General features: G+C 38.2%; 1 protein-coding gene across 1 annotated transcript in view; it reads left to right on the top strand.

Moving 5' to 3' along the window:
• The window catches only part of POC5 (POC5 centriolar protein), a gene marked incomplete at its 5' end in the record, with an annotated part of 72,484 nt that overhangs the window by 37,500 nt on the left and 23,969 nt on the right, over positions 1-11,015 (top strand). Inside the window, 2 exons of the mRNA XM_006901434.1 lie at positions 2,460-2,639; positions 7,434-7,587. Coding sequence (XP_006901496.1) covers positions 2,460-2,639; positions 7,434-7,587 — 334 coding nt within the window. The remainder of the gene's footprint in view (positions 1-2,459; positions 2,640-7,433; positions 7,588-11,015) is intronic.

The raw sequence follows: 11,015 nt of genomic DNA, 5'->3' as shown, positions 1-11,015 counted from the left end.
AGACAGTGTGATTGGCACAGGACAGAGCGGAGTTTAGGGCTGTTGTACATAGGGTCGCTATGAGTCGCAAGCGACTCGACGGCACATAACAACAACAGTGTTCCCTTGCTCTGTTTACACAACCGCCTCTTGGTCTAGGTATAGGTTTCTCATGAGCGCAATTGAATGTTCTGAGATTCCAATCTTCAAACTGTTAACCATAATTTGTTATGATCCATAGTCTAATGCCTTTGTGTAGTCAACAAAACACAAACATTCTTCCAATGTTCTTTGCTTTCAGGAGGAGCCATCTGGCATCTGCATTGATATTCCTGGTACTATGGCCTCTTCTAAATCCACCTGGAACTTCTGGCAGTTTTCTCTGTCTATGTGCTATTGTCGTAGCTGGTTTTGAGTGATGCAGCATTTTACTTACATGTGATATTAATTATATTGGTCAATAATTTCCATGTTCTATTGGATAACTTTTCTTTTGAATGAGAGCAAATATGGATCTCTTCCAGTCAGCCATCCAGTCAGCTGTCCTCCAAATATCCTGACACAGATTAGTGAACATTTTCAGGGCTGTATCTGTTAGTTGAAACATGTCAGTTGGTGTCCCATAAATTACTGGGGCCTTATTATTGCCTTCAGTACAGTTGAATTTCTTCCTTCATTTCCATTGACTCTTTAAAAAAAAAATATTTCCACAGTCCCTCCACCACCGTCACCAAGGTCTCACACTCACCAGGGTCTTGCTCCAATCTTTCCCATCTCATGCCACAAGTCTTACTTACCATTGACTCTTGATCATATGATGTTTCCTGAAATATTTCAATGTCAGCCAATTCTTTTTGGTACAGTGATTCTGTGTATTCCCTCCATCTTCTTTCTGATGCTTCCTGGATTACTGAAGATTTTGTCCATAGCATCCTTTGCTATTGCAACTCAAGGTTCGAATTTGTTTTTCATTTCTTTCAGCTTGAGAAATGCTGAGCGAGTTCTTCTCTTTTTATTTTCCAGTTCCAGTATTCTGTGTATTCCATTATAATACTTTGCTTTGTCTTCTCGAGCTACCCTTTGAAATTTCTGTTCAGCTATTTTAATTCAATATCGCTCCCTTCTTTTTTTTTTTTTTTTTGGCTTCTCAACACTCTAATGTAATTTTCAGAATCCCTTCTGACATCCGTTTTGGTTTTTGTCTTTCTGTTTTTGTAGTTACCTTTCACTGACTTCATGGATGATATCCTTGATGTCATCCAACAACTCATCCGGTCCTCAATCATTGGTGTTCATTGCTTCAATCCTATTCTTAAGATTATTTTTAAAAACCAGTGAGATAAACTCAGAATCGTACTTTGGTTCTCATGGACTTGTTTGAATTTTCTTCAGCCTCAGCTTGAACTTGCACATGAGTAATTGATTATCTGTTCCACAGTCAGCACTGGGCCTGGTTTTGACTGCTCATACTGGGTTTCTCCAACTGTGCTGTTCACAGATATAGTCAGTCTGATTCCTTTAGACTCTTTCTGGTGAGGTTCATGTGTAAAGTCACCGTTTGTGTTTTTGTAAAAATGTATTTGCAATGAGTAAATAATTGAATGTACAAACATCAGTCATTGAATTTTCAATCTCATTTCTGTCACCAAGTTTGTACTTTCCAAAAGCCATTCCGTCTTCATTCTTTATGCCTTTTGCGTTCAAGTCCCAGGTCATCATTAATGCATCTTGATTATGGATTTGGTCAATTTCAGGCTGCAAAAATTGGTAAAAAATATCAGTTTCCTCCTCTTGGACTTTAGCTATTGGTATATATATTTAAATATTCCATTACACCAGTAATATTAAAGGAACAGTTTAAAAAAGATTGTTTATATTCTAATTTTGAAGTAATTTATTAAGTAGCATAATGAGAATACATATTTCTTTTTAGCCATAATAGTTGAAACTGCCGTCACTTTTTTACTAACATTTCAAATTTAAGAAAGTTGTAAAAGAAACTACTACTTTGAAATAATTTCATTTCATTAATCAAAGAAAAATAGCCTGTGTTTTTATTTGGATCCCTTTGGCACCATATGATGGTAAGATATGTAAGTTAATCTTGATTAGGATGGTGGCCAAGAAACCAAAGAAAAGTTATCTTAATCTGGAACCACCACCTTTTTTTATTTTCCCTTCTCTATGTTACTCTCCTGATGTTGATTACTGAAAGGCTAGGACACTCAGCTCTGGTGACATGTGATTTTATTTCATTTTGTGTTTGATTTCTCTATACTTACATGAAGTAATCATGTAATGGCTAAGGGCTCAGGTTCTAGAACCAGATTAAGCGTGGCTTTATGTTTGCTGTTCATGTGACCTCAGCAGCTTCTTTAACTTCCCTAAGCATGTTCTGTCTGCAAACAAGAATAATATAATAACACAGGATTAAATCATCATATACGTTAAATGGCTATCTTTCTATTACTTTCATTTAGGCTTATGAAGATAAACTAGCTGACCAGTACTTCCGGAGAACTTTACTGAAGAAAGTGTGGAAAGCCTGGCATTCTACAATAGAAAAGCAGTGGAAGGATGTAGTGGAACGGGCGTGCCAAGCAAGAGCTGAGGAAGTTTGTCTCCAGATTTCCAATGATTATGAAAACAAAGTTGCTGTGGTAAAGCTCTTTTTAGTCACATTTTTCTAGTCTCTTGCAATCATAGCAACCCTATGTACAACAGCTCTAAACTCTGCTCTGTCCTGTGCCAATCTCATTGTCTCTGACAAACTTATCCTGATTGCCCCAGTCACCGAATCAATCCACCTCCCAGAGGGCCTTCCCCTCCTGTGCCCTCCACTCTCCCAAGCATGATGTCCTTCTCCAGGGACTGGTCTCTCCTTACAACATGACCAAAGTATGTCAGACGAAGCCTCAGAATCCTTGCCTCCAAGGAGCAGCCTGGTTTAACCCTCTCCAGGATGAATCAGTTTTTTTTCTTAGCAATCCATGATACCCTCAACACTCTTCTCCAACACCAAAGCTCAAAAGCATCAATTCTCCTTCTATCCTCCCTGGTCATTATTCAGCTCTCTGATGCATAACAAGTGATTGCAAAGACCATGGCCTGTATCAGATGCACCTTAGTCTCCAGAGACACACTGTTGCTCTTCAGAGGTCACTTTAGAGGTCCCTAACAGCAGACTTTCCCATTGCACTGTTATTTTTAATTAGATAGAATAACCCATTTCTCCAACACCTTTCACTACAATAGAGCTTTAAAAGAGATCATTTAGAAAGGATAAGATTAATAAGACAAATTACAGGCTTGTGTATTTCTTTAAATCGTAACAGGTCTAACCTCCAAATTTGTGTTTGGTCTTTTGGAAATATAGACCACCAATAGATATTAATACCTGTAAGGCATAATACTTTAAGTTTGCCTTTAACATAGACAAAAATGAAAATCAAACCCAGAAATGGTTCCTTAATGATAATTTACAAACTATCTTCTTTTAAGATTGGTAACAATTTCATACATATTGATTTCTTTTTCCCACTGACTTTTAGTAATAAAGTTAACATTATTTCCATAGGAAAACATTTGGTTCCAAAATAAAGTAAAAGCCACACTGAAACTTTCAGTGGGCCTCTTGATTTCAGATACTGAAAGGAGCAGGGCAGGTAGGCAGAGGGGGTGTTTAAAACTTTTTGTTGTGATTTGAGTGAAAACTTACAGATCATATTGGTTTTCCATTCAACAATTTATACACCTTCTATTTCATGACATTGATTACAGTCTCCACATTATTACAACACTCTTCCCACTTGTTCCTTGTGTTTCCTGTTTCCCTTTGTCCTTTTCTAGCCATTCTTGCTCTTTGAGCTTTAGCTTTGGCCAAATGTGGCCGTTTCAGTCTTACATGGTTGAGTGCTTTCATCCTTGGTATTATTAATCAACTTATAGGTCTCTATTGTTTGACTCAAAAATGTACAGTGAACTGCTATGCGATTAACTGCCTCTGAAAACCCACTTGAAGGGTCAGCTCCGGTTCCAAATTGAGCATATGCAAAAGCAACATTGTATAGTTAAGTCTCTGGAGTGATTGTAGTTCCAGAATTGAAGAGGATCTAAGGACCGTAGTCTTGGGAATTCTACAAGCCACTGTCTTTAGCCTGGTCTTTTTTATTAATTTTTAGTTTTATTGCACATTTTCTTCCTCCTCTTTCAGGACCTTCTGTTATGATCTCTTTCAAAGTGGTGTCTGGACATCATCTAATTCTTTTGGTCTCAGAGTCATGAAGACTGATACTCATGTGATTCATTAATCCTTTTAGACTTTGTTTTTCTTCTTTCTTCTTGCTACTGGTGGGGAAAGACCAAAATACACACCTGATAAGGCTGTTCACAGGCTCTTAAATCTCCAGTCACTACTCACCTAAGGAGGATGTTGTATACTGTATTTGTGAACTGTATTATGCCAAATGACCTTGGTGTTCTTCCACAACTGTGGTCATGAACTCCAAAGCCCAGCAACTCAACAACTCATTCTTTCAAGGTGTTTGTTGTTGTTGTTTCTCATGGGATTAGAACAGATTCATAGCTGACCCAGACTGTCAGTGGATTTTCAGAGGCTATAAATCACACAGGAGTAGACTGCCCATCTTTCTACCACAGAGTAGCTGGTGAATTCAAACCGCATGCCCTTGAGTTGACTGTACTTCTTACCACTAGGCTACCTGAACTCTAGATGTTTACTTATTGGCCGAAACATTTTACTACATTTTCCCCTTGTTTGTCTTGCTGTATAAGTGGACCTGTTTACAGTCAGATGCCTATGTAGAAGTATCATATGCCAGTATGATAATGGCTGTAGTCTCATTCACCTGTGCATACCTGTCCATCTTGCCTGTCAACCTGGGTACCCACTAGTAGATTGCTGTCTCCTATTACTGATAATGCTAGATTGTGTTGTTGTTATAGCAACCCTATGTACAACAGCCCTAAACTCCGCTCTGTCCTGTGCCAATCGCACTGTCTGTGACACTCCCATCCCAATTATCCCAGTCACTGAATCAATCCACCTCATAGAGGGCCTTCCTCTCCTGCGCCGTCCCTCCACCCTCCCAAGCATGATGTCCCTGTCTAAGGACCGGTCTCTCCTCACTACATGTCCAAAGTAAGTTAGACGGCGCCTCAGAATCCTTGCCTCCAAGGAGCCACCCGGTTTAACCCTCTCCAGGACAAATCTATTTGTTTTCCTAGCAGTCCATGGTATTCTCAATACTCTTCTCCAGCACCACAGCTCAAAGGCATCAATTCTCCTATCCTCCTTGGTCATTGTCCAACTCTCTGATGCATAACAGGTGATTGCGAAGACCATGGCCTGTATCAGACGCACCTTAGTCTCCAGAGAGACACCACTGCTCTTCAGCACTTTGGAGAGGTCCCTAACAGCAGACTTTCCCATGGCAATGCGCCTTTTAATTTCCTGGCTGCTGGTGCCAAGACTGTTGACTGTGGAGCCAAGCAAACTAAAGCTGTGTACAATCTCAATCTCTTCACCATCCATCCTGATGCTGCCAATTGGTCCAGTGGTGAGAATCTTTGTCTTCTTGACATTGAGCCTCAATCCATACTGTAGGCTGCAGTCCTTGACACTCTGCAGCAGGCGCTTCAGGTCCTCCTCAGTTTCAGCAAGCAGGGTTGTGTCATCTGCATAACGCAGATTGTTGATAAATCGTCCACCAATCTTGACCCCACATTTCTCCTCATAGAGCCCAGCCTCCCGGATAATCTGTTCTGCATACAGGTTGAAAAGGTATGGAGATAGGATGCATCCCTGGCGTACGCCCTTCCCAATTTTGAACCATGCAGTGTTCCCTTGCTCTGTTGTGACGACTGCCTCCTGGTCCAAGTATAAGTTTCGCATTAGAACGATCAAGTGTTCTGGGATTCCCATTCTTCTCAGAGTCAGCCACAGTTTGTTATGATCTACACAGTCAAATGCCTTTGCATAGTCAATGAAACACAGATAGACATTCCTCTGGTATTCCCTGCTTTCAGCCAAGATCCATCTAACATCAGCTACAATATCTCTAGTACCACGACCCCTTCTGAAACCAGCCTGGACTTCTGGTAGTTCTCTGTTGATGTGCTATTCCAGTCATTTTTGGATAATCTTCAGTAAAATCTTGCTTGCATGTGAAATCAGTGATTGTTCTGTAGTTTCCAAATTCTGTTGGGTCACCTTTCTTTGGGATAGGAACAAATATCGATCTCTTCCAGTCAGTTGGCCAAGTGGTCGTTCTCCAGATTTCTTGGCACAACTTGGTGAGCACGTCCAGGGCAGCATCTGTTAACTGAAATATGTCAATTGGTATACCATCTATTCCTGGAGCCTTATTTTTTGCCATTTCTTTCAAAGCAGCCTGAACTTCTTCTTTCATCACCATAGGCTCTTGCTCATATGTTGTTTCATGAAATTCTTCTGTGTCTGCCAATTCCTTTCGATACAGTGACTCAGTATATTCTTTCCATCTTCTTTTAATACTTCCTGGATCATTTAACATTCTGCCGAAAGCATCCTTGATTATAGCAACTCGAGGTTTGAATTTGTTCTTCAGTTCCTTTAGCTTAAGATATGCTGAGTGAGTAGATTGTGTAGGCAATAATTTTTCCCTTTGTTGCCAGTAACTCTTGGGGTTCTATCCATGACTCTCCCTTAGTAGTATTATGTATTATTTTAACACTAACTTCCTAATGTTAAAAATTCGTTTTCTGATACAAATAACATTCTATACTTCAAAATGTCATGCAGGGGGTTTTTTAATGTCCTTTTTAAGTTAATACCTAATATCATTTTTCATTTTAAATTCTGTAGATCGTATTCAGTAGAAAAAAAATCTTAATATTTCATTTGTTGTTGTCGTTGTTGATTGCCTTTGAGTCAAGCACTACTCGTAGTGACCCCATGAACAAAAGGCCTGATTTCATGCAGTCTTTTTTTTTTCTTAAGGCTAAGAGCAATTTGTGGCCTTAGTATATTTTGCCACGTATGCGTTTTATGTTAAGAAAGAACATACCCCTTTAAATTTAAATAATTTTAAAAAACAACCTGTAGTAAAACTGGTATAATATTCCCCTTGTTACATAGTTGACTTTACTTGTTATATAGTTGACCCTTGACTTTATAGTTAGGAATAAGAATGACTTTTGATGGAGACCCTAGAGGTACGATGATCATGTAGGTAAGATGAATCTTTTAAATTGAGGCACCTAGCAGGGAGGTGTATGTGTGGCTGATTCCTTTTTGTTGTTGTTGTTATTTCTTTTTGTAAATTTTTTTTCACATACATGGCAAACCCACTCTATTTACTATTTGATGATATAAATGTATTTTAAGATTAGAATTATTTCTTGGGTCTCAAATCTTTTTCACTTGCATCTTTTCAAAATTCTCTTTATTTTAGTTATCTGGAGCTTTGGAAAATGCAAAAGCAGAGATACAAAGAATGCAGCATGAAAAAGAACAATTTGAAGATTCCATGAAAAAAGCTTTCATGAGGGGTGTGTGTGCATTAAATCTTGAAGCCATGACTATATTTCAAAGCAGAAACGAAACAGGTTAGTTTGGTTTTTGTTTTGGTTTGTTTTTTAAGATTCTCTGGCTGTAGACCTGACTTCTCCAGCGTTGATATGGTTCATTTTATGGCGTCATATAAATGTTTTAAGTCAGCCAGATGGCTCAGTCAAGTTTACTTATCTTTGGCCTGATCAAGTGTGTTTCCATCTCTTTGCACATATTAAAATAATGCTTTTAATTTGTACAGCAATTTTAAGTCTCTATAGCTTATATATCTAATGTTTTAAAGTACAGACTGTCTTAGCTTTGATTTTTTTTCCTTAACTATAGTTTCCTTCTATTTTTTTTTCTGGTTGACTTAAAAATTCCGTATACATTCTTTTTCACACTTTATCTTTCCCATTTCCTAAGCCCACCGCTCCTTCTACACATCAGATTGTGCAACTTGCCCCCCCCTCCCAGCTTCACCCCTGTGCTCTCTGCTCCCACCTTTAGATCCTCATAACACATGTTACTAGTTATCTATTTCTACTGTAACGGTCTTATACAGTATTTGTCCTTATGGGACTGAGTTCACTTAGCATAATCCTCTCCAGTCCCTCCCAAGTTAGTTAGTGATTTACAAAATCATTGTTCCTGCATGCTGTGTAGTGTTCCATCATGTGGTGTACCATAATTTCTTGGTCCATTTGATTGTAGTCGGACATGTTCTTGCAATGATGAATAACACTGTTATGTACATTGGTGCACAAATCTCCATTTGCACCTCAGTTCTCATTTTCTTAGGATATATTCCAAAAAGTAGAATAGCTGGGTAATATGAAATTTCTACGTTCAGCTTTTTAAGGAAACGCCAAACTGCCTTCCAGAGTGCTTGCACCATTTTACAATCCCACCAACAGTGGATAAGAGCTCCCTGCTCTCCACATCCACTCCAAAATTTATTACTTGCTGTCCTGTTAAACTCTGCCACTGCTACTGGTGTGAGATGGTATCTCATTGCCAGTGATTTTGAGTATTTCTTCATCTGTATTGGCCATCTGAATATCTTCCTCTGTGAAAATTCATTCCATGTCTTTTACGCATTTTGTAATTGTATGATCAGTTTTTTCCTTGTGGAGGCCCTGTAATTCTGTAGACTTTTGATTTATTGCCATATGTTTTTTTCCTCAGTCAGTAGGTTAACTTTCAACTCTGTTGGAAAATAGTTTTGATGCACACAGCGATTTAATCTTTAGAAGGTTCCATTCATCAATTTTATCCTTTACAGGTTGTGCATTTTTGGACGTATTTGGCCTTCTCTTTGTACCATAGATGAGGCCAACTAAGCTTTTCCGAGTTTGTCTCAGATGAAATTTATGGTTTGGGGCCTTCCTCTCAGGTCTCATGAGTTGAGTTTTGTGTATGGTATGGTATGATATGTAGATCCTGTTGCAGTTCTCTGAAGATAGCAGTCCAGTTTTGCCAGCACAATTTGTTAAAGAGGTTGTCATTTCCCCATGCAATAGGTTGTATTTTCTTGTTGTATATCAATTGACTACAGATAGCTGGGTCCATTTCTGGGTTCTCAGTTCTTTTCCATTTGTCTGTGTGCCTGTCATTGTACCAGTACCATGCTGTTTTTGTTGCTACCACTATGTATTAGTTTTTGAAGTCAGGGAGTGCTATGCCTCCCCCTTCTTTTTTTTTTTTTCCCAGAAGTGTTTTGCTTATTCATGGTTTTTTCCCTCTCCAAATAAACGTGACAATTTCCCTTTCGATCTTGAAAAATTAATTTGATATCTGTATTGGGTACATTTAACACGTAGATTGCTTTTGGTAGAATTACCATTTTCACTATGTTGAGTCTGCCTGTCCAAGAACAAGGGCAGAATTTTCCATTTATTTAGATCTTCTATTGTGTCTTGCAGAAATGTTCTATAGTTTTATTTGTGCAGGTATTTTGTGTCTCTAGTTAGATTCACTCCAGATATCTCAGTTTGTGGTTGGCTATTGTAAATGGTATTGCTTTCTTGGTTTTCTTCTTTGAGTTCTGTTTGTTAATGTAGAGGAATCCTACTGACTTTTGGATATTGATCTTATATCCTGCGACTCTCCTAAATTGATATACTACCTCTAAATAACAATTTTTTTGTTGTTGAGTCCTTGGGGTTTTCTGTGTACACTGTCATATCTGTATATAGTGACAGATTAACCATCTCTTTGCGAATCTGGATGCCTTTTCCCCCCTGTTCTCTTGTCATATTGCCCTGGCAAGTACTTTAATACAATTTTGAATAGAAGTGGTGACTGCGGGCATCCTTGTCTGGTTCCTATTTGTAAGGAAAATGCTTTCAGTCCTTCTCCATTGAAAATTATATTTGCTTTTGGTTTTACATACACACTTTTCACTATGTTGAGGAAATTTCCTTTTATTCCAGTTTTGCTGAGTGTCTTTATCAGGAAGAGGTGTTTTTGGGTTTTGTCAAATGTCCTTTCTGCATCAATTGCTAAGATCATAGGGTTCTTGTTATTTGCTTTGCTAATGTGATGAATTACACAAAATTGTTTTTATTATGTTGAACCATTCTTGCATACCTGTTAGGAATCCCGCTTGGTCATGATGTTTTTTTTTTTAATGTGCTTTTGGATTCTGTTGGCTAGGATTTGTTAAGAATCTTTGCATCTAGATTCATGAAAGAGATTGGTCTGTAGTTTTCTTTCTTGTTTATATCGTTGCCTGATTTTGGTATTACGGTTATCCTTGCTTCATAAAATGACTCTCGAAGTGTTCCTTCCTTTCTATTTTTTCAAATACTTTAAGTAGAATTGATGATGGATCTTCTCTGAAAGTTTGGTAGAATTCAGCTGTGAAGCCATCTGGTCCAGGACTTTTCTTAGGGGGAAGTCTTTTCATAACCTGTTCATTTTCTTCTTTTGTGATGGGTCTGTTCAAGTGTTCTACATCTGTTGTGGTCAGTCTGGGTGGGGCATGAGTATCAAGGAATTTGTCCATTTCCTCTAGGTTTTCTAATTTATCAGAGTTTAGCTTTTCATACTATTTTGATATTATTGATTGAATTTCCTCTGGTTCTGTTGTGATGTCACTACTATTATTTCTTAGTTGAGTTATCTGGTCTTCTCCCTTTTTTTCTTTTGTTAAGTTTGCCAGTGACTTGTCAATTTTATTGGCTCAGCATTTCTTAAGCTCAAGGAACTGAAGAACAAATTCTTTTTTTTTTTTATTTTATTATTTTTGTGTGCGTGTACCGTCAAATCAGATCTGACTGGTACAGGAGGAGATTATCCCTCCTTTCCCGGCAGAGCATCTGGTGGATTCGAATGAAGAACAAATTCAAACCTAGAGTTGCTGTAATCAAGGATGCTTTGGCAGAATATTGAATGATCCAGGAAGTATTAAAAGAAGATGGAAGGAATATACTGAGTCATTGTATAGAAAGGAATTGGCAGATACAGAAGAATTTAATGA

The sequence above is a fragment of the Elephantulus edwardii genome, unplaced genomic scaffold (assembly GCF_000299155.1).
Source record: "Elephantulus edwardii isolate Elephantulus edwardi_28Jun2011 unplaced genomic scaffold, EleEdw1.0 scaffold00326, whole genome shotgun sequence".
Taxonomy (NCBI): domain Eukaryota; kingdom Metazoa; phylum Chordata; class Mammalia; order Macroscelidea; family Macroscelididae; genus Elephantulus; species Elephantulus edwardii.
This window is presented reverse-complemented; position numbering and strand designations above follow the sequence as displayed.